General features: G+C 54.0%; 2 protein-coding genes across 5 annotated transcripts in view; one reads left to right on the top strand and one right to left on the bottom strand.

Moving 5' to 3' along the window:
* Positions 1-1878: 1878 nt before the first annotated feature.
* On the top strand, positions 1879-10532 carry LOC143828257 (galectin-4-like). The gene is made up of 4 exons (XM_077318539.1): positions 1879-2052; positions 6390-6478; positions 8968-9163; positions 10305-10532. The coding sequence occupies exons 1-4, from the start codon at positions 1903-1905 to the stop codon at positions 10425-10427; spliced, it is 558 nt and encodes a 185-aa protein (XP_077174654.1). The 5' UTR covers positions 1879-1902; the 3' UTR covers positions 10428-10532.
* A 3490-nt stretch (positions 10533-14022) lies between these two features.
* The window catches only part of ACTN4 (actinin alpha 4), a 99314-nt gene continuing 90251 nt past the window's right edge, over positions 14023-23085 (bottom strand). For 2 of the 4 annotated variants that reach the window (XM_077318553.1, XM_077318554.1), the window contains exons 17-22: positions 22231-22410; positions 20974-21120; positions 19072-19152; positions 18703-18768; positions 17437-17595; positions 14023-16676 (exon numbers count right to left, since the gene is read on the bottom strand). In XM_077318553.1, coding sequence (XP_077174668.1) covers positions 16518-16676; positions 17437-17595; positions 18703-18768; positions 19072-19152; positions 20974-21120; positions 22231-22410 — 792 coding nt within the window. In that variant the 3' untranslated portion in view covers positions 14023-16517. The remainder of the gene's footprint in view (positions 16677-17436; positions 17596-18702; positions 18769-19071; positions 19153-20973; positions 21121-22230; positions 22411-23085) is intronic. The other 2 variants (XM_077318555.1, XM_077318556.1) reach the window with 1 other exon arrangement.

The raw sequence follows: 23085 nt of genomic DNA, 5'->3' as shown, positions 1-23085 counted from the left end.
AACAAAAATAAAATAAAAACTACAGATGCTGTATGAACAAAGAAGGGAACAGTCAGAATATATGGGGAAGACAGCTTGGCATAGTGGTTAGGAGTGCGGACTTCTCATCTGGCAAGTCAGGTTAGATTCTGCGCTCCCCCACATGCAGCCAGCTGGGTGACCTTGGGCTCACCACGGCAGTGATAAAACTGTTCTGACTGAGCAGTGATATCAGGGCTCTCTCAGCCTCACCCACCCCACAGGGTGTCTGTTGTGGGGAGAGGAAGGGAAGGTGAATTAAAGCCGCTTTGAGCCTCCTTCGGGTAGGGAAAAGCGGCATATAAGAACCAACTCTTCCTCAGTAATATCAGGGCTCTCTCAGCCTCACCTCCCTCACAGGGTGTCTGTTGTGGGGAGAGGAAAGGGAAGGTGCTTTGAGCCTCCTTCGGGTAGGGAAAAGCGGCATATAAGAACCAACTCTCCTTCTTCTTCTATGCGTTCATCCTGTCCCCTGCAGGGTGGCCAAACTGTGGCTCTCCAGGTGACCATGGACAACAATTCCCATGAGCCCTTGTCTGCACATGCTGACAAGGGCTCATGGGAGTTGTAGTCCATGGATATCTGGAGAGCCACAGTTTGGCCCCGTCTGCTAGAGACAAACAAACAAACAAAAAAAGGAAATTTGAGGGAACTTTCAAAGTTTTGTTGCTAATGGTGTTTTTGAGGATCCTCCTCCCACAGCTCTCTACACCCTTTAGCTGTTTGGCCCTGTCAGCCGTTGCTGTCCTCCCCAAAACCTCTTTTTTCATTCGGTGGTCCCAGTCAGATCAGGCCTTGGCCCCTCAAAAGACACTCCAACCACAAGCTGAAATGACGTCAGCTTTTAAAAGGTCAGAAGGCCCCTGTAAATTAGGACAGATTCCTTACGCTCAGACTGCGGAGATAAACAGCTCACCAAATGCCCCGAGGGGAATTGCTGATGAGGCCCACCTGATAGCCTTTGTTCACGCAGAGGGACACAACAGTTGCCAACTCTGGGTAGGGAGATACCTGGCGATTTGGGGGGTGGGCCCTGAGGAGGGCGTGGCTGGGGAAGGGGAGAGAGGTCAATGAGGCATAACAGCACAGGGTCCACGTTCCGAAGCAGCCCCTTTCTCCAGGCGGACGGTCCGTCTTCTGCCGTCCACAAAGCAGTTCCCAGGAAACCTCTAGCTGCTGCCTGGAGGATGGCAACCCAGTCGGGCAACATCTATCGTAAAGGGAAACACAAACCCAGCCTGGAAAACAGGCGGGAACCAAAAGGTTAGGGGTGAAACCAAATGTGGAAGAATAGGAGCTCAAAAATCTTTCAAAACCATACCAGAATATTATTATTTAATGAATTAATTATATGCCGCCCTCCCACGCGGTTCGGGGGGGTGTACAACAAACATTTACATCAAGAAAAAAATGTCTTAAAACCTTAAAAGCAAACCTATTCAGCACACATAAAGCATCTCAGCAGTAATGCCCAGCCAGGGTTGTGTGTGGTAGTGTCCGAATCGGCCGATTCAGGCGCTGCAGAGGTCCTCACTGAGATGTTTGTGTGCCAAACAGATACTCTAAACCTTTTGGAGCTGGAATCATGTCCAGTGGGCGGTTCTCCATCCCAGAATCTGATGTAAAACTTGCTTCCAACGGGTGGTTGTTCGTGGCTCCTCCACCGACAGGCTCCCGGCCGCTTTCCGTGCTTACCTGAGCTGCAGGGAAGGAAATTGTGCGCGCACCTGTCTGTTGGCTAACCAGGCCTGTGACTCGCTGGAGGGTAATTCCAGGCACCACCAAAACAGTTGCCCTCTGGAGCACCGCCTCACAAGTCAGGGCTGTGACATCTCACACAGGAGGAACGCTGACTAAGTGTGAAGTCACAGGGCGTGGGCGGCGATGGATGCCCCGAAGGGAGAGCCACCTCCCTTGGCATCCTGGCTACAAAAGGGACCGGCCTCCCTGGGAGCAAAGCCTCCGCCATCGCTCCTGCCTCTCCCCCTCCCTGGCACCAAGACAGCAAGGATGGCGATAGAGCCCGAGACCTTTGTGAGTACCGCTTCTCGGGGGAAGGAGGGGTGGTTGGGATCTGGCCTGGGAGGCACAGGAGGCCAAGCTGAGTGCTCAAGTGCCAGGCCCTGGACAGAACACCAGGGGCACCCAGGGGCACCCAGGCCCACCACGCAAGGGGGGCACTTCCAGATGGGCAGCTGGGCTTATCCCTCCTCTGCAGAAACGGACTGCAGGCCAGACCGGGTGTTATCCTTCACATGTCAGAGCCCAGAGAGGCCTCTGCTATTGAACTCCCCGGATCCCTTGTATAAAGCAGCATTGTGGGCTATTTGGGGTGTGGGTGTGTGTGGTTTTGTTTTCTTTTTCTTTTAAGGAAGCAAAGAGCTAGTAATTAATACCACAGGCCTGCGTCAGTGCCAGCAAGGGCACTGGTTTGGCATTGGTCACCCCCCTCGCTGAACAGCAGGGCCCTGTCGCCATGACGTGTGCTCACAGAAAGAACACAGCCTTCCGCCCCGTGCATGACTTGGACTCTGCCGGAAGGACACCCTGAGGGACAAGCTTCACCGTCTGTCAAACTGGATTTGCACTGCTGCGGCTGACCTAGCCAGACCAACACAAGAGCTCTCCCCTCACTGTCCATTCCCAAACTCATTCTTTGGTGGTTAGCTGAAAAAGAGGACTCCCCGCCCCCCTCAAACAAACAGACTTGACAGCAGGAGACCAACATTGGCCTGTGCAGGCTTAATTCTCAGGGCATATCAGGCCCGGCTTATTTTCTCTGCAGAATTAGACCTCGCCATCTGCTGCCAGGTAGGGCACAAAACGTCAGACCTCCCCGTCTTAGGGAAGGGGAGGGGGTGAAGGAGGGGCCTACCATCTCCTCTGGTGGGGCAGGGCACTGAAGCTCACCCCCTTCTCAGTGTCATAGTAGAAGAAGAAGAAGAAGAAGAAGAAGAGAGTTGGTTCTTAGATGCCGCTTTTCTCTACTCAAAGGAGTCTCAAAGAGGCTTACAGTCGCCTTCCCTTTCTTCTCCCCACAACAGACACCCTGTGAGGGAGGTGAGGCTGAGAGAGCTCTGATACTACTGAAGAAAAAGAAGAGCTGGTTCTTAGATGCCGCTTTTCCCTACCCGAAAGAGTCTCAAAGCTTCCATTCGCCTTCCCTGTCCTCCCTCACAACAGACACCCTGAGAGGTGGGTGAGGCTGAGAGAGCCCACATATTACTGCACGGTGGGAACAGTTTTCTCAGTGCTGTGGTGAGCATAAGGTCACCCAGCATGTGGAGGAGTGCAGAATCAAACCTGGCTCACCAGATTAGAAGTCTGCACTCGTAACCACTACACCAAACAGCACAGTGCATAACATTACAGATGGTAAAACATGGCTATTTTCTCTCTCCCCCTCCTCCGGGGAGTACATGGTTCTCTCCACCTCTTTTTAAACCTCACAACAAACCTTTGGGGTAGGCCAGACGGAGAGAGAAAAGCCCAGAGTCATTCAGTGAGTTGCTTGGCTGATCAGGAGTTGGAGCTGGATATGCTCTGTCTGGGTGTCTAATGTATACGTCAATTAGGTTAAGCAATTTCGTTCCACATGAGTAGAGTTGAAATTGAGCGTTCAACGCACTTCCTATCCAGCCAAATTGTAAAATGGGCCTGTAAGGAACAGATCAGGGATCTGAGTGGCCCAGGAATTCCACAACTGCCAGTTGACGGACAGCGTTCAACCGGAGCGAGAAAGCGGAACGGCTGTTGTTCTCTCTCAGGGAATCTCTGGAACGGCACATTTTCCTCTGCCTTCCACCCAACACAGGCCTACCGCTCTCACTCTGCGCCAAACCAGTCTGCAGTTTCCTAACGATTTCTCGGGGTGGGGTGGGGTGGGGGGGTGACTAACTTTCTTGGCTTTCTGCCCGTGAATGTGTGCGTGTTTGAGTGGCTAAGCTCCAGGGGTGGCTGGTGTTAGAACCCATCTCTAATGACAGAGATCAGATCCCCTGATCTGGGGGAAATGCCAGCCTGGAACGTGGGTTCTGTAGAATCGTCCACTGCTTCAGCTAGGCTTGTCCACTTCGGCGGCCAAAGTGGCCGTTCCAGCCTGAAGCAGCCAGCGCCATGGCGCTGGCTGCTTCGGACTGGAACGGCCACTTTGGCCGCCGAAGTGGACAAGCCTAGCTGAAGTTCCCAGCCTCCATCCCCAACTCTCCAAGTATTTCCCAACCCAGAGCTGCCACCCCAGGGCATGAGTGGGACAGACTCCTGCTAATGCACTAAGGTTACCTGGCCAGGGATGCCAAGAGGGGAAACGGGAGCCCCTAACCGAAGGCCGGCTTGTTCACCTTTTCCACCTCCACCTGGGGCCTGTCCCGCCTCAGGGAAATACCAAAAGGGTGTCAATGTTGTAAGCATGTTTGAAAACAAGTAATATCGTTCAGCATGGTGTGATGGTGAAGAGCAGCGGCTTTTAATCTGGTGAGCTGGGTTCGGTTCCCCCGCTCCTCCACATGCAGCCAGCTGGGTGGCCTTGGGCTAGTCACAGCCCAGATAGAGCTGTTCTCACAGCTCTCTCTCTCAACCCCACCTTCCTCACAGGTTGTCTGTTGTGGAGAGAGGAAAGGTATGGTGATTGGAAGCTGCTTTGAGACTCCTTCAGGCAGTGAAAAGCGGGGTATAAAAAACAACTCTTCTGTGTCATTGGGTTTGCCCATATCCTTTGTAAAACTTAAGTCTCCCATACCTGGCATTATATTCTCTTGCAGGCATGGCCCATCCTGAAAGAGCGACCTTTATGTCCGTTCTGTTGGCCTTCATAACAAATGTGCCTACCCCTCTGCTTAGCAGCAGTGGCCAAACTGTGGCTCTCCAGTTGTTCATGGACTGAAATTACCATGAGCCCCTGCCAGTATAGCCTATTGGCAGGGGTTCATGGTAAATGTAGTCCATTGACAGCTGGAGAGCCAATTTGGCCACCCCTGGTTTTATGGGATTGTACTCCAGCTGGAATCCTTGTCCTCCCCAGGATCCACCTCAAATCTCCCAAGAGCTTCCCCAAACTGGAGCTGGCAACCCTATGGCCCCAGCCCCTGCCTGTGACCGGAGCAGACCCCGGCAAACCCAAGCATACCTGGCGTCCCCAGCCCCAGTCTGGGCAGGTTGGCAGTCTCAAGCGAAAAGGAGGGATCCCTTTTGGCTCTCTTCATCTGGACAGTTCCTCAGTTGCTCCATCGTACAATGGCAAAAACAAAGCAACCAGTTTGCCTTTCTAAATGTGCAAGAATTGAGAAATGCAGCACAAACCTTCATTGCCCCACCGGGCCAGTTCAGGGCCTGTTTGGCTGGCGGAGGAGCTGCAACATCCGTATTCCTTAGAAAACCACACCTCCGCAAAGCAGAGCAAAAACAAACCTCCCCACGTGTCAAATCTCTCTTGCGGCATCATCCCGTGCAGCTTTGGGGGCGGGAAAGGCCACGCCATTTCACAGACCCACTGAACATTTCAAAACATCAGCCTGCTCGTTTTTCCGTAGAATTACCCTCCCAACTACTTTATTATGGTTTCCCAGCCCCGTTTTGCAAGTCAGGAAAGCCCGAGGAGGTCCTCTGAGGTTCTGGGCATGTTCTGCACCTGGGATTACAAGGGGTCTGTTAGGGCTGGGCGCTTCGGCTCTGCCTGCTTCAGGCTGGAACGGCCGCTTTGGTGGCTGAAGCGCCCAACCCAAACAGTGGTCAATTCACTGTGAGAAAATGGCCCCTTCAGAAGGGAGACTCTGTGGCATTCTGCCCCCTGGAAGTCCCTCTCCTCCCCAAATTATGCCCTCCTCAGGATCAAACCCCCAAATCTCCAGGTGTTTCTCAACACAAAACTGGCCATCCAGTCAGCATTTAAGCATGATAGTCCACAGCTTGGAAAATGAGAGGCCCGACATGGCTGGGTATTCTGAGAGTCAAGAGACTTTTCTGTCCTCTACAGCAGTGGTCCCCAACCTTTTTATCACCGGGGACCGGTCAACACTTGACAATTTTACTGAGGCCCGGGGGGGGGGGCGTTAGTCTTTTGTCAAGGGACGTTGTCGCCTGAGCCCCTGCTCCACTTGCTTTCCCGCTGGCGCCCCTGACTTCCTGCTGCCTGCTGCAGCTGCGCAGTGCCACGCTGAGGGGGTGCCCCAGACATGGCGGCCGCTGGAGAGCACCAAAGGTGAGCCGGAAGCGGAGTGGTAGGGCAGCCCCCGAGGCAGCAGCCGGGGAGGACGACTGATCCACGGACCGGTCCCGGGCTCCGGACCGGGGGTTGGGGACCACTGCTCTACAGGACTAGAAATATGGCAGCTAGAATGGCCAAGTGGGCCTCAGCTTCTAATTCTGTCTTACAGGACATGCCTTTCAACCGGAGGATCAGGGGTGGCCTCCATCCAGAATCGGTGGTCGTGCTAGAAGGTTTGATTCCAGAACAGAGCAAATGGTAACTTATCCGTCAGTCCTTGCGACAGAAAAGTGCATGGTCAGTAAGGAAAGATGCACTCCTCAGCAGAGACAATTTTTCTTTCACTAGAAGTTGATATGTCAAAACAGGGTAGCCAACCTCCAGGTGGGTCCCAGGCCTCTCCCTGCTTTACAACAGCGAATGCTGGCAGGGGCTCATGGGAATTGTAGTCCATGGACATCTGGAGGGCCGCACTTTGACTACCCCTGACTTACAGGGTCGCCATAAGTCAAAATAATTAGTACGTTTTTTTTTGGGGGGGGGTCTTAAGTTGCTGTTAATGTTTGAACACGTCCTTTGAAAGAATGGGAGCTTCCAGACTCTCTGCAGACCCACACACTGTGGCAACATTACCCTTTGGTGGCAATCTAAAAACTGAACAAATGGGAGAAACGATCTGAAGAAGATGGAGTCCGACTGGGGGGCTGTCGGCTGTCATGACTTCCTTTTTGAGATGTTGTATATTTACAGAAATCTCCTGTCTATTTATCCATGTCTGGACACACCCGCCGCCACTAACACAGAAGATTATTTGCGGCTGTCTTTCTGTCGTGTTCTTTTTCATGTTGTGGTTTCAGGTGATGTTTCTATTTTTGAGCTCTGCAGGACTCTCTCTCTTGTGGTTTGTGAACTTCTGGTTTAACATTCCTTGAGGGTGTCTCTCTTTCAGCTTTATTTCACTCAAGCTGGGGATTGGCACTCCCCACCCAAAGTTTTGCCCTGAACTTGCGCAGTGTCACTCAAGGAGAGTGCTTCTGGGCATGCACAGAGTACTTTCTACATTTCAGCCCATTTCAGTGTGGAGAGCTAGAACCAGGGTGAACCAGACTAGCACAGTGGCCAAGTTTGCAGATGACAAAAGATTATTCGGGATGGTGACCACCAAGGCTGGCTGTGAAGAGATCCAAGAGGACTTTGACCAACTGGGTGAGGGTGGGTGACAGTGGCAAGTGAAGCTGAGCATCGGTAAGGCCACAATATTCCAGCTTTGAATGTAGGCGAAGTTTAGACTGAAAGGGATCTGCCCTGTTGCTTTAGGATGCTCAGGGCTGATCCTGTGTTGCAGGGGGTTGGACTAGATGGCCTGTATGGCCCCTTCCAACTCTAGGATTCTGTGATTCTGGGGTGCCGGTGGCCTGACGTTGCTGAGAATGGACAGCTCCATGAAAGGGTCAACTCTGTGTTGCTGCATCCGTGAAAAAGGCAAACTCTGCAACAGGGATCCTTAGGGAGGGGCTTGAGACTAGAACAGCCAGTCTGGGGATGCCCCTGGAGAGATCTATGGTGCTGCTTCATTGTACAGGTTACACTTCTGGTCACCCTGTCTCAAAGGACAGAGTTGGGGAAAGGACAGAGGAGGGCACCCAAGATGATGGGGGGGGGGGGGTTGGAGCCCCTTCCCTAGGAGGAAAGGCTGAAGAGTCTGGGGCATGTCCGTTTAGAAAAGAGACAACTCAGGGGGAACAAGAGGGAGGTTTCTAAAATGATGCCTGGGGTAGGAAGAGTTGACAAAGGGAACCTGGTCTCTCTTCCCAAATACTACTAATCAAGGGCACCCAGCAAAGTAGTTGGGCGGTAGGCTCAGGGTGGACAAAAGGAAATGCCGCTTTAGACTGAGGGGGATCAGAATGCGGAATTTGCTGCCAAAGGGTGTAATGATGGCCATAAACAGCTTTTAAAAAAGGATTTGATGAATTCATGGAGATCAATAGTTATTAGGCAAGGTAGCTGTGGAAAACCTCCACCCCTCCATCGTGCCCATTGGTCCTGCATAGGGACTGTTCCACCACCATTTGGGAGAGGAGGCTGGACCAGATCCTGGTCTGACCCAGCAGGACTTGGTTTATATTCTTCTCAGGGGAAGGCCTCGGCCTCTCTGCCCTGTGGCTGGCCCTCCAGAGAAACTGGCTGGCCCCTGGGTGAGACGGGAGGCTGGACTGGATGGGCCCTCCCTGGTCTGACCCAGCAGGGCTCTCCTGATCTCCTTAGGAAGGCCTCGGCTTCTCTGCCCTGTGGCTGGCCCTCCAGGGGACCTGGCTGGCCCCTGGGTGAGACGGGAGGTTGGACTGGATGGGCCCTCCCTGGCCTGACCCAGCAGGGCTCTTCTGAGGGTCTTCTCAGGGGAAGGCCTCGGCCTCTCTGCCCTGTGGCTGGCCCTCCAGAGGAACTGGCTGGATCCCGTGTGAGACGGGAGGCTGGACTGGATGGGCCCTCCCTGGTCTGACCCAGCAGGGCTCCCCTGATGTCCTTAGGAAGGCCTTGGCCTCCCTGCCCTGTGGCTGGCCCTCCAGGGGAACTCGATGGACTCCTGGTCCGATCCAGCAGAGTTCTTCCGATGTTTTATGTTCCTTTATTACAAGTTTGATTTCTGCAGGAGAGTCGGCAAGGTGTGCACCTCAAAAACCTTATCTGAGCACCTCAAAAACCCTGCTGGGGGCAAACGGGTGACGGCTCCTCTCCTCTGGCAGGTTCTACATCCAGTTTGCCAAGGGCCAATACGAGAGGGCTAAGGCCCTCCGACTCGAAGCCCGCTTTGAGGACTTCCCCTACTTGGCCATCATTAAGCTGAACTGCTTTGACGACCGACCGCGGATCAAGGAAAGCCCCCTGAAGCCGGGCAGAAGGTTCACGATCAAGATCAGTGTGACGTACAACAGCTACAAGGTTTGTCTGGGGAGGGGGGAATGCCATTGGGGGGGGCTTTTTTCTGAAATCTGGAAGGAGAAAGGCAAATACAGGTTTTCATGTTATGCATGGCTCAGTTGAGGATTGTATGAGATGAAGTCATGTTTGACTTTCTGGTGGTTTGGAGCAGAAAGCAAAAATCTCTTCCGCTTGCAACGAACAGCAGATGGAACTCGCAGGAACATGCTTAAGATCCACTGAAGGGATTATTAGCCACCCTGGGGCAGGAAGGGAGGACCTGGGCATTGACAATTAAATGGCACCTTCATATATAGAGGCAGTCTATCTGGAACTGCACACTGCAGAAAGGGGGGGGGCAGAAGAAGGTATTCACTTCCTTGTCCTATCCAGAAGAGTTATGAGCCATGATCTAGGGATAGTTTTTAGGCTGTGCTAAGATGCAGGCTATGGTGATTAAAATGTGAACTTTGCTGCTAGAGGATGTAGGGATGGCCATGGGCATTAAAGGGGGATGGGAGAGATTCGAGGAGCATGTGACTAGTAGCCAAGGTGTTTAAAAGGGACACCTACATTCAGAGGCAGCAAACCTCTGAATCCCGGGGCCAGGGGGTGACATCAGGGGAAGGCCTTGGCCTGCCTGCCTTATTGTTGGCCCTCCAGAGGAACTGGTTGACCACTGGGTGAGACAAGATGCTGATAGACTTCTGGTCTGATCCAGCTGGGCTCTGCTGCTGTTCTTAAGCTCGAGAGGAAGTCGAGCGGCCTCAGAGACACAAAAGTGGTGTGGTTACGGGACCTCGGGTGTCAAGGCTAGGACAATGGGCAGCAGTGCCAGGAAAAGAGAGATGAAATACTTGTATCAAGCAGTGGCAGAATCCTCTTTCCTGTCGACCTCTCAGCTTGCAGGCTGAGAGGGACAAGGAAACACGGCCCCTCTTTGTGTAAGCGCACCAAGCAGTGGGCTCCCCCCAAAAGCTGCCAAAGAACAGGCAGTGCTACAGAATCTGGGTGGATCTCTGCAACTCACCGGAAGGTGCCCAGTCCCCTGGTTGAGAGGGGGCCAAAGCAAGACCCTCCACCCCAGTGATTGGAGATGGCTGGCCTGGCTGCCAGAGCCCGCTCCTTCCACCCCCTTCCACCCCGTCTCTTTTTCTCCCAGATATTCGCCAATGGCCGACTCCTGGACGAGTTCCCCCACTGCTTCCCGCCGAAGGACGCCATCTTTCTGGAGGTGGACGGGGATGTGATGCTTGAGAAACTCTATTTGCCTCCAGGCCGATGAATGCTTGACAGGAGGGGGGGCAGCAAGAAGTGCCTCCCACCCGAGGCGAGCTCTGCACTGAGGAGAGGACGGGGGGTGAAAATAATAAAAGGCAGATATTCAGCAACGAGGCTTCCGGTCTGGCCCTGGCTGCTTCTCTCCTGGGAGCCACCCTGGTGCTCAAAGGGGAAAGACTGACCGTGGGGTTTAAGGCGGGGCCTCCAATCACGCCTTCCAAGACCTGCTAAGGTTCACGGCTGGCCGCAGGAGGTGGAGGTTGGCTTGGGCCACAGATTTCAAGGCCCGTTAAGGTGGTTGGATTTAGGTACACCTGCTGCAGAGAAGGGACACAACACTGGGATTCGGTGTCACGTTTTGAGCCCGTTCTGATCCGCCTCCATCTCTGGAAGCTTCCCTCACATGTTGACCCCCTCCCTCCAAACCCTGAGCAACCCCTTGTCCTGCCAGTTCTGGCCCTTGCTTTTGGCTGCTATTTTTACTAGGGCAAAGATTCCAAGTATTAATCTGAAAATACAGGGCAATCACCCTGCCCATCGACTCTAATTTGAAAGGCCTTGAGCTGAACCGTGCTCTACTGCTCACCCTGCTGCGATCAAAAATTACCCAGAAAAGCAAGATGGAGGGGCAGCCTTTGGGGGGAGGGGTGTGTGGAAAGACAGGTTTCCTGTCCCGCAGGAATGGGTTTAAACTATGTAGAGAACAATAGCGGCTAGATATCAGGAAAGCAATTTCACAGTCCGAGTAGTTCAGCAGTGGATCCTATGGCCTAAGGCAGTGGGGAGCTCCCCCTCACTGGCCGTCTTCAAGCAGTGGCCGGACAGGTACTTATCCTGGATGCTTGAGGCTGATCCTGCATTGAGCAGGGGGTGGGACTAGACGACCTCTGTGGCCCCTTCACACTCTAGCCCAGTGGTTCTCAACCTGGGGGTCAGGACCTTTTTTGGGGTCGAACGATCCTTTCATGGGGGTTGCGGGAGGGGAAGCAGCTTGGCCGGGGGGGGGGGCACCATCCACACAACAGTCTTGTGAGGTAGATTGAGATAGAGCGTTCGTCTGCCTGGAGCAGCGGAAAAGAGCAAGATCAGCATGGTGGGACAAGAGGCAGAACGGAACTGAGAAACCCCAAGGAATATACAGTTTACAATATACAATCCTGAACAGTGGATCTTCACGCCATTGGTCGGTTTCGGTTTAATTTCTGTGAAAGAACCCTTGCATCATTTTATGGCTGGGGTCACCCCAACATGAGGAACTGTATTAAAGGGTCGCGGCATTAGGAAGGTTGAGAACCACTGGCCTAGGATTCTAGGAGTCTAGTTCAGCCATGGAATGGGCCACCTAAGGCAGGGGAGAGCTCCCTCTCACTGGTGGTCTTCAGGTAGTAGCTGGGCAGGTACTTATCCTGGATGCTTGAGGCTGATGCTGCATTGAGGGGGGGGGGGTTGGGCTGGGATGGCCCCTTCCCACTCTAGGATTCCATGATTCATTCTTTGTTCTTTTTTCATCATTTCCACTCCAGCATTTCAGAGAAAATTCATGGGGTTTCAAGGGGGGGGGGGTTAGAAGAGAGAAAAAAGGGGAAGAGGCTGGCCACGCTCTCATGTGTGTGGCAGCACGGGGTGTGTGTGTGTGGGAATTCTCAACAGCCTCTGCCGCAACAGCATCCGGGTACGGATTTTGATGAGACCCAGTTTTAGCACCTGGCTCAGTGCCAGGTCTTCCTGGTCTAACCGGCTCACGGCCGCCAGTGTGACTAAGCCCTCGTGCTTCATGCGTGACTGCTGCGTGGCTGGATCAAAAGCAATGTTCAGAAATGCTTCGCAACCTGGAAGCCAGGTCAGGACAAGGTGTGGGCAGGCATTCTTCCCCAGATCAATTTTGGTATGACTAGGACCACTACCTAAGGCAGGGGTAGTCAAACTGCGGCCCTCCAGATGTCCATGGACTACAATTCCCAGGAGCCCCCTGCCAGCGTTCGCTGGCAGGGGGCTCCTGGGAATTGTAGTCCATGGACATCTGGAGGGCCGCAGTTTGACTACCCCTGACCTAAGGTCTTGAGAAGGGATTATGTTGGCCTGGTATTGAGACAAAAAATTAAATTATTCACACAAGTGGCATAACATCCTTAAAACCACAAGCAGGAAGTTGCCGAAATGCTTCCTGACCGTGGCTAAGTGCAGACTGGTGGCTAAGTGCAGAGACAACGCATGGACCAGGCTCCAATGCAAGTGTGTTTGCCTAGGGTGACCCACCCATCTGCGTCCCGCAGTCCTCTGCAGAGGGGAGAACACTCTGTGGGGCTACCCTGGCACCCCCCCCCCCAAACCTCCACAGCTGGGAGAAGGGGCTGCAATGATTACATGATCTGCTGTTCATGTCTTCACTTGCAAGTTCAAAATTCAGGTTAGATCTGGGCCGTGGTTTCCATCTCATCCCCTTCTGCATTTGGCGCAAAAGCTCTCCGTAGCCCGAGCATTTTGCTCTTCCCATTCCCCCGAAATTGCCTTGCTCCTTCAAAATCATTCTGGCCACAAAGACAGCCATTTTTGGCACTTGACGGTTCCAGAGCAGGCGTCTTAAGAATGTCCTCTAATACAGAAGGATTTCACTGCTGGGCAGAGAGCTTTAAGGAGAGCCCGTCAAAAATTGTCCTGAATGAGAGAATTTCAAGGGCCAACTCTTTAGAGCCACTTTGAAACTCAAGTTCTGCAACAAAGACCTGTTAGGTGGCCCAACCCGCCTTTTCCTGCTCTCTGCCGGTTTCCCCCCTCGGTGACTGCCTTGCTAACATTTTTACCAGTGGCCTTGATCAAGCTGCGTGGATTTTCGCTCGACAGGATTCGGCTTGAGGTTTTGATCCCTGTGGCTGTGCCTGGACCATGCCTAGATGGGTCCACATGAACACGAAGGGTCCGGGGACTGCGCATGCGCATGACATCTGCCAAGACGTACCTTGAAGTGAAATCCCAGACATGCCCAGACTTGTACATCCATCTGTGTTTTAGAAATGGACCAATTATATGGTTTCCTCTCACACTGTTGGGCTGGGTTTTAGAAACGGGCATGTCACGATTTTCTCTCGTGCAGCCCAACTGGGTATTAGCAAAGGACGTGCCACCTGATTTCCTCTCATCAGTCAGACTGGGCTTTACTTCCCAGGATTTTCTCTCAACCAGTTGGATGAGGTTTTAGAAATGGACCCTTCCTGTGTTTTTCTCTCATGCAGCCAGGCTGCAGCCAACTTCTGGTGAACTTGTAGGCTTTCCAAGGCCAGAGCCATTCAGGGGTGGGTTGCCTTTGCCTGCCTCTGCGTGATGATGGCTTCCTTGGCGGTCTCCCATCCCAGTCCCCACCAGGGCCGAGCCTGCTGAGCTTGTGAGATGGGATGAGCAGGCCAGCTTAAGCTATCTGGGCCAGGGAGCTGCTGCTTTGGGTACTTCGTTTTTTAAAGTGTGTCTATGCTCCATCCTTTTGACCAACAAAAAGCGTGCAGAGTCGATGTGGAATCCAAGCAGAACTCCTTGGCACAACCAGCAAAAAGCCCTCTTCTCTAAAGGGGGGGGGGAGGGAGGAATGAATCACACCAGATCAGTCATCCTTAAAAATATGACATTTTATTGTCTGATTTCCCGAGGGGGGGGCTGGTTTCCCCATAAAAGTGTGGAAGTTTCAGAACAGTCTTGATGAACGACAGATACAGAAAGAAGCTGGCAACTCCCTATTGGCTGAAACGCCCAGTCCTCGCCGTTGCCGGGAGACAGGGCGCAGTAGCAAACGCAATAAAATTAAAACTAACCTTCTGTGATGGGGAGCAGTGGGGTGGGGGGAGAAAATCCAAACAGAAAAAAGACAACAACAACAACTGAAAAACGGAATGACGAAAGGCGTGGGAATGTTAACCGATCTCCAGTGCTAAAAAGTCAGCCATAACTTTTCATGACATGATGAATAAGACATACACGGAAATAACCCCATCGGCAAATATACGATGCTAGGTGAATATATATTTAATAATAACAAATCTGGACGTTATTAAATTGCAACCGTCTGCTGTGGTCTGGTGGTTTTTTTTTAATTTTCTCTGCTTTTTAAAAAATTTTAATTCATTATTTTGTTTTTTAAGAAGATCTTTTTTTCCTTTCTGCACGGGTCTCTCCTCTGCTTAAATTTTGGTCCTCAGGGGGAGGGGGGAAACCCTGCACCATGATGAAGAAAAAAATTACAAAAAAATAGATATATATTTATATATATATATATATGCGTGAAGCAATGAGTTTTTTTAAAAGGGTCTGCTCGGAGCATGGAGGAGAGAAAAGAGAGGAGAAGGAAGACGAAACTTTGGGCAATGCTGCTCTCACCCCGGAAAGTGGGGGGTGGGGGGGGCGAGACAACTTTGGAGGCACCCAAAAAAAGAGAGTGATCTACACCAGGACTCGCTTAATTGGTCCCTGTTTGCTAACTTGACATCCTATTAGGTTCTCTCCCTCGGAAAACTGTAAAATGTGATGGATCTTCCCCCTCGTTTCTAAAAAGATGCTGTTTCCCCTTCAAGAGCATCTTTATAGTTAAGACCAAACCCCCACCCCCCCTTTCCTCTTCAAGTTGCTTGAGGACCTCCCTCCCCCCCACGCTTCCCACCCACTGTGTATAAAAGAGTGTACGCGGAGAGAAAAACCAAGACAAATCCGTTCAGGAGGTTGGTTGCTTCTGAGATTTCATCTCCAGCAAGCCCCCCCCCCCCGCGCCAAATAAAAAGACACTAGAAACAAGAGATGGGGGAGGGGGGAATAGGATACCCCTCGGCCAGCCCCTCAACGCAGAATTCTGCTTGCAAGTAAAGTGAACCCGTTTGGTGTTCGGCCCTTGATTTTTGTGTGTCGGTATTGCTGAGAGAAATCGTGTGGTCTAATAAGCTGTGCAAAAGTGAGCGCTGGAAGGGAGGATGCAGCCCAGAACCAGCTGAAAGAAACTGGCCTGAGAGGCCGTTGCACACCAGCAGAGGCCTCCTTCCCGCCCTGGCCCCCCAGCATGCCTTTGCCCTCTTCCCCGGTAAGCAGAAACTGAAAAGCCAGAAGTGAGAGACGTCCCAGGAAAGGCATCCCTGGCCTGCGGGAAGGAAAGAGGCGAGCAGGCGAGCAGTCTACCCCTCTTCACTCCCGGCCTCAGCCCGTCCCAGCAAGAGGAAAGGCTGAACTGTGGACGGGCATGGAAGGGCCTGCGCCAACCCCAAGGAAAGGTGGCAGGCAGAGCATGGGAGTCTTGGTGCATGGAGCCTCCTAACCCGGGGAGCCACTAGCAGCCCTGCTCTGGGCTTGGTTCAATGAGCCTGTTTAGAAGCACCTCCCGGATTGGGACCGGGAAAGAATCCACACCAGGAAGGCTGCCCCAAATGCTGCCCAGGACAGCTGGCTGCAAGGCCCATGAGGCGGCAGAAACACAGAGGTGGAGCTACCTTTCCTTCCAAACCTGGGCAGATTTCTGCTGGAATGAGGTTTAAATTAAAAAAGATTAAGAGAGGGTGGAATGGCAAGCCCAGGGAAGGAAGGAGTCCCACTCCAGAACAACAGCAGCCAGCATCTCCCCTGCAAATGAAAACTCAATTCCCAGCCGCCTAGGCTCTCTGGCTCCCTCCTCACATCTCCTCTTTGCTCCCTCCCTTGTCTCCCCTTCCTCCCTATTCCCAAGCAAGGCAAAGTCAAGAAGGTGATGGTGGAGGTGGGGGGGGGGGGGAGTGTCGAACTTGGCCCTCCACCCCGGCTCGATGCTGGGAAAAAGAGAGGACGGCAGGCCAGGCCGTTGCATAGGTAACCGTTCGCAGAATAAACGCAGTGAGGAAAAGAGTCTCGTAGGCCAGCTCCCAGGTTCGCCCGGCGTGGAGGCAGCTTGCTGTCCTCAGAGAGAAAAGAGAGAGGAGAAGAGGAAGCCGGGCCCCCACTGCGGAAGGAGGGAGCAAGAGAGTGCGCAAGAGAGACGGTGTATGTGTTTGGGGGGAGGGAGAAGAGAGAGAACTGTGGCTCCCCCCCTCCCCCCCCGCCCAAAGCGCCAGCGCTTGCAGTTGCTGCTGCTGCCGCCGCCGACTCCCTCTCCGCCTCACAGGTCGCTCTCGCCATACAGCGCCGTCGAGAAGGACTTGTAGTCGAGGGCTCCAGGGATGGCGTCCGGCCCTTGGTAAGGTGCCATGCGGGCGATGCAGTACTCGGCCTGGTCCGGGGGCAGCTCCCGGCGCAGCTCCTCGGCTGTGATGTAGTTCTGGGCAGGGAAAGAGAGCGAGCAGGAGCAAAATGTGGCAGGTCAAAGTTCACTCCTGGACTGCCACTGCTTCCCACCGTGATGTGGCAGCTCCTCTGCAAAAATTCGTAATGGGCCGAAATTTCGTGGCCGAACCCGATGCCACCAAACTCATTTTGCAAATGAAGCAAATCCTGAGTAACTAACGCTTTGATGCTCTGTTCCGCAGGATGCTCTCGTCATGCCTTTCTTGGGGACAGGCGGAGTCTTTTCTAAATCCTGCGGTGCCTCAATTGGAATTCTGCGGCCTCAATGCATTGTGCAAATTAAGCCAATTTCTATCTTGCGATCGGGGTAAGATTCTCTGGCTGGGCTAGCCGGGGGAACTCTAGCACGATGCACCACAAGTCCTTGAGGACCCCGTCTCAACTGCTGGAAATTCTGCTTCACTCCCCCAGTTTTGGGAGATCAGCAGAGAAGCTTTCTATGTCAACCCACTCACCCCTCCCAAAATGGCCAATGATGTGCCTGGAGGAGGTGGGGAGGGGCTCCCGGTGGGCATGCAGCTATGTTTTCCAGCCATATTCTGCCCAATAGCACCACTTCTGGGGTTTCTCGAAACCTGATGAATGTTTCATGGGTTTATCAATGGTAGAAATGCTGATCCAGGTGGATTAGAGACTTGTTCTCTTGCTATCGTGCAGGTGTGGGTACCAATCCTGAGGCCCCTCTGCCAGGACGGCTATGTCCACCCCCACCACCCCTCGGCCTGGGAGCTCACCTTGTCTCCTGCCAGGACCTTGAAGGAGGCGATGACCTGATCTGCTGTGTCGGTGTCTGTCGTTTCCCGTGACATGAAGTCGATGAAGGCCTGGAAGGTCACGAAGCCGCTGTTGTTGGGATCCACCACGCTCATAATTCTGTTGAACTCTGCATCCCCCTGGGGAGGGAGGGAAAGAAAGAGGCCATTCAGCCTATGAGCAAGAGGAATGGGACTTCAGCTTTGCAAAACTTCAGAGGCTTGCAGAGGAGCAAGTACAGAAGCCCATGGCCCAACAAAGCAATGAAACTGCCTGCAGCTCTACTGGAAGACCCCCCTTATGACAGTCCCAGCATCAGATGTCCTGGACTGCCAGTCTGAGCAGACCATACGGACCTTGGTGGACCAAGACTCATTCAGCATAAGGCTGCTTCCTGGGTTTCACATTCGTTGCTGGCAGTGCTCAGGCTGGCAGTCCAGGATGTCTTTCCCATCTCTTACAACCTGATCCTTCTAATGGGAGGTGCCAGGGATCGAACCTGGGACCTTCTGCATGCCAACCGGATGCTCTGCCACTGAGCCAAAGCCCCATGAAGTCTGTTAAAAGGCGGGGTTTCTCTTGCCCTAGAAGGCTCCAATGCAGTGAGGGCCGACCCTCTTTGCCCCTCAGCCTACGAGGCTTAATTCAGTCCTGCTGGGGGGGGGGGGCACACAGCATTTTGCTGCACACAAAAAAAAGGAATGCCCCCACCCTTCAGTTCTGTAAAGTCCTCCCCACACACCACAATCCCTCTATGCCTTTGGCCTGACCAACAGGGCATCCTTCTGACTTCCCCAAAATCAGCGAGCACTCTAGCAGCAGACCCTGGGCCTACCGGTTAATTATCCACCCCAGCAAATACCAAATCTGCCAACTTGAACAGGCCTCATTTGAGGGTTTATTTCAACCACAAGTAGACCTTTCCCCAGATTAAATCTACCCAAGTACTGGTGTTCGGGCAATCCATCGAATTACTTAAAAGCTAATCGCTTGAAAGGCAGATCCAAAACACAGATCCTTCATGAAGCTGACAGTTCCAGCAAATACTGTTCACCTGGAATCCTGAGTTCCCCCTCGGTCTCTATTCCACATTACGGCACAGAAGAATACCTCCCCGTTCAACTTCAACCCTCCCCTCTTCCCTCCTGCCCCCCTGGGAGCCGCAGCAGCCTAAGCAAGACTTGGACAGGCCCAAACCGCAAAGGAGAGGCTGGAGCAAGTGAAAGGGGGAAAGGCAGAGAGCGTACCAGGCTGTATCCCGTGGAGATAAGGAGGGCTCGGTAGTCATCCGTATCCAGGCTCCCTGTACGTTTCTGTTCCAAGAGGCCGGCAGCAGCAGGAGGAGATGGAGGAGGCATGCAAGGGGAGCGGGGAGAGCAGCAGGCCCCGGGAAGGGAGGAAGACGAGAGTTGCACAGAGAAAGACAGACAGTCAAGTCATGGAGAAGCGAGACAAACCGGGGCGGAAGCCGGCAAGGGAGATGAGCGGACAGGGAGGAGCACGGCAGGAGAGGTGGGAGAACAACAGCGTTGGTGAAGGAAGAGAGAAAAGGAGACCACGTTAATGGCGAATGCTCCCCCCCGAGGGCTGTGCAGGGCAAAATGGGCGCCGGGTACCTGTCTGTCATTCTCCACATCGTATCCCAAGCTGATGAGGCAGGCTTTGAACTCTTCGGGTCCCAGAGAGCCGCCATGGTCCTGCCGCCGTGCCGCACGTGCACGCCAGGACGAGAGGAAGGGGAGGGGAGGGGAGGCCCAGGCACACGCAGCCAAGGGAGGGGAAAAGACAGGCAGTTAGTTCCAGGCTGGCTCTGCCTTGGAGGCATTTCTCCCCAACCTGCCCCCCCCCCCCAGTGGACACAGGGGAAGGTGGAGTCTCGGGCCATCAAGGGCAGCATTGCCTGCTCAGACTGGCAGCAGCTCTCCGCAGCCTCAGGCATGGGACTTTCCAGCTGCCTCTACTGGAGCCTTGTGCCTGGAGATTCTGGGGCCGTCTGCATGCCAAGCAGGAGCTCCCCCACTCAGCCACAGTCCCTCCCCCGGCCTACCCAGGGGGTTGTGGAAGGCGGCAGAAGAGCCCGCGATGGCTAGTGGCCACTAAGAGTGGGCAGCTTCTTTGCCCAAGCCAGAAACCTTTGAGAGCCTGAGGCCAGCCTCTAAGAATCCGGAAAACATTTTCTGCAGTTCTCCTCCAGCCTCCTCAAGAGGCAGGTCTGCTTCACACGGGGGCCTGGGGGCCATCCCAACAGTGGCGGCTCTCGTCCAAAATGTGCGGGAGCAAAGGAGCCCACACAGGCCGGCGGCTGGATTCAGAATGTCTCCCACGCGGTGCTCTGTGTTCCACGGGGGCCCGTTCTGCAGAGGGACCGCAGGGAATGAGGCATGGGAGTGCACGAACCAGCTCATCCGGAGAGGTGTGTGCAGGATAGCAAAAGGGGCAGGAAGGTGCAGCTAATTTGGGGCAGAGACCAAGGTGTGGTCACAGGAGGCAATTAACTGCCATGCTACTTGGCAGCAGAAACCATGCTCTCTGCCCTGCAGAACAAGACGGAGTGCCCTCCTAGCCAGTGGTCTTTCCCAGCAGCCAGAAAGCTAACAAAAGGTCTTCATGATTTCGCAGCTTTACAGGGCAGCAAGGCAGAGTATCCGGCCTCAATGCGGCTTTGCTGCACTCCCAAGTTGCTAACATTATTGGACCGATCAATGCGGCAATGGCAGCGGCTCCCCTGGAACCTTCGTGCTTGGAAGGGAATCCCCTGGAGCTGGGAGGGGGGAGGGAGGAGCGGACAGGCCCACGTGATGATGGGCATTCAGTGGCCGAATCCCACAGGCACTCCATCTTGATCCAAGGAGGGCCAGCCCCTGCATCGCTTAGCATGGAGATGCTGACTGTGGGAATGGGCGTGGAAGAAAGTCCAAGGTGTGTGTGTGGGGGGGGGGGATGCCTTCTCCCCCAGGGAGTGAAGCTTCCAGTTTTCTGAAGGTAGTAGGCTGGGAAAGGAGGGTGGAGAAAAGTGCGACTGTGTCAGTGTGTGTGTGTGTGTGGGGGGGGGATGGCGATATAGCGGTGTTGATGCAGTGGACTGGATTCATGCCAAACCAGGCGTGGGAAGCCCTTGGTTCAAATCCTTGCTCCACCAGGCCAGGCCACCTCAGCCTGGCGTAAGGCACAGGGTTATCCTTGGGATAAGGGGGAGGAGAAGAGACAGTAAAGGACATTGCAATTGCAGGTCAGTGATAAAGACCATGACCGATAAATGCACAGGAAGATCCCTGTTGGATCAGACCAGCGGTCCGTCTAGTTCAGCAGGGCATGTGCTCAGCCCATTCATTGTACTTATCGAGAAGATGCGGGACAATGGAATCAATGACTCCCTAACCAGCAGTTCCGACCCCGGACAGGATCTCTGTTGGCAAAGACGGAGACAGCGGCTGGTGGAAGGACCGTGCTCCCGCAGACATACGTGGGGGTGGGGGCTCCAGAGTCAGGCTGCTGCCCCCGCCCAGGACCAGGCCTACCTTGTCAAAATGGTTGAAAGAGGCCCGGAACTCTTGCATCTGTTCCTGGCTGATGCCCTTGGCGTCCCGGGTCAAGATCTGGTTTTCCACCTCGTTGATGGTCCGGGCAATGGTGGTGAGGAGCTGCTCCCACCCGACACGGATGTGCTGGGGAGAGGCAGTGAGGAGAAACGGGCCAGTGAAAAGGCAGGCACCCTGGTCAGCCTACACTACCGGGAACTGTCAGGGTGGGGAAACAGGGGAGCCACAGGGGATCACCCCCGAGTCTGAGCCCCACCTCCTTTCCTGCAGCACAGAAATTTCAGGAGGGGAGTTCTGACAGGGGCATAAAGTGAGACCACAGCCACCCCCCCCCCCAGGTGTTTTTCCACAAAGGCTTTTCTCCAATGCCTCAAATCTGTTCTGATTTCTTTTCCTGAGAGTTTGTCCTTTACGACAGTGAACAATCTTTCAGGGAGGGGAGATTTAGAAACACACAGAGAATGCCCAAAGCCTCGTTTCAGGTACTGTCTCCAGGCGTGCTCTGCCCACATCCACCGAAACGGACTGTTCCTGGGCCATGTGAGGCTACTGGAGGTCAAATGACTATTCAGGCAAGAGTTTGAAGCTTCCCAATCGGCAGCTTTGCCAAAGGGCCTTTGCCATGAAGGGCTGTACGGGGGAGAGGGCCAGAGACCCATTGGCTGAGATTTCCAGCTCCAGCCCTGGAATGGGCAGACCCCTGGACAGTAGGAGAGAGCCAGAGTTCAGAAGCACCATAAAGACTAAACTTTGGGGCAGGGTGCAAGCTTTCGGGAGTCAGCACTCGCTTCCAGATGGGTCACTATGTTAGTCTTTCGGGAACAGCAGAAAAGAGCCAGGAGTCCAACACAACTGGTGGCAGAGTGTAATCTTTCAGAAGTCACTGCTCACTTCTGCAGACACCTCTCATGGAAGCTCCTGCCCAGCCACAGATTTGTTGGTCTTGAAAATGTTCCTGGACTCTTGATCTTTTTTGCTAGACAGACTAGCAGGGCAACAGGTCTTGAAGAAGGGAGTGGTGACTCCCGAAAGCTCCTCCGTTGCCATCTTCTCGGTCTTGAAGGTGCTCCTGGACTCTCCCTCTTTCCTTCTGCTCCAGACAGACCAACCTGGCAACCCCTAGAGACCTCTGGGAAGTCCCTTGCCCACCTCCTTCTGGAAGCCGGGTCTCGACCATGAGAGTGCTGCCTGCCGGTGCCCTGCCGGGGGGCTCACCACCATCCCGTTCGCCCGTACCTCCATGGTGTAGTTGGTATGCTTGTTGTCGAAGATGAGGGCCTCCTGGATGAGCTGGTGCTGCTGCTCCAGGACGTCAATGTTGGGCTTGTAGTCCACGATGCTCTGCTCGTACTGCTTGAGGTGATTCAGCTGGTCCTCCAGGGTGCCGTTCATCTCAATGGAGATGCGCCCAATCTCCTGATGGGGGAAGGGAGGAGGCGGAGGGGAAGGATGAGACGGGCTTGGCTTCCTGGAGAAACACCGAGGCTGGGGAAATGTCCAGGTTAGCCTGACCTCAAGAGAGCCAAGCAGAGTCGGCCCTGGGGAGGGCTTGGAAGGGCCACCACCGAGAGACCAGGGCTGCTACGCAGAAGCGGACCATGGCCAACCCCCTCTGTCCATCTCTGGCCTTTACGTGCATGGCCCAGGCTAGCCTGATCTCTTCAGATCCTGGAAGCTAAGCAGGGCCGGCCCTGGGGAGGGCTTGCATAGAGACCCCCTGAGGAAGTCCAGGGTCACTAAACAGAGGCAGGCAATGGCAAACCCACTTTTAAAAAGTCTCTTGCCTGGCAGGGGCTCATGCGAAATGTAGTCCATGAACATCTAGAGAGCCACAGTTTGCCACCCCTGACCTAGAGGGCCCAGGCTAGCTCCCTCCTGGCAGACCTTGAAAACTAAGCAGGGATGGTCTTGGTCAGTCTTAGGATGGGAGACCACCGAGGATGTCCAGGGCTGCTCTGCAGAGGCAGACAACAGCAAACCGCCTCTGCTCAGGTCCTGCCTTCAGCAGACATTAGCTGGCTCCCCGACCGCATTTTCCACCTCCAATGCTTCCAACAGTCTTGGGGAGTAGGCCATCCCTTGCCACTGCTT

The sequence above is a fragment of the Paroedura picta genome, unplaced genomic scaffold, assembly GCF_049243985.1.
Source record: "Paroedura picta isolate Pp20150507F unplaced genomic scaffold, Ppicta_v3.0 Ppicta_v3_sca21, whole genome shotgun sequence".
NCBI lineage: Eukaryota > Metazoa > Chordata > Lepidosauria > Squamata > Gekkonidae > Paroedura > Paroedura picta.
The sequence above is the reverse complement of the archived record's forward strand: the minus strand, read 5'-3'. Positions and strand labels throughout refer to the sequence as shown.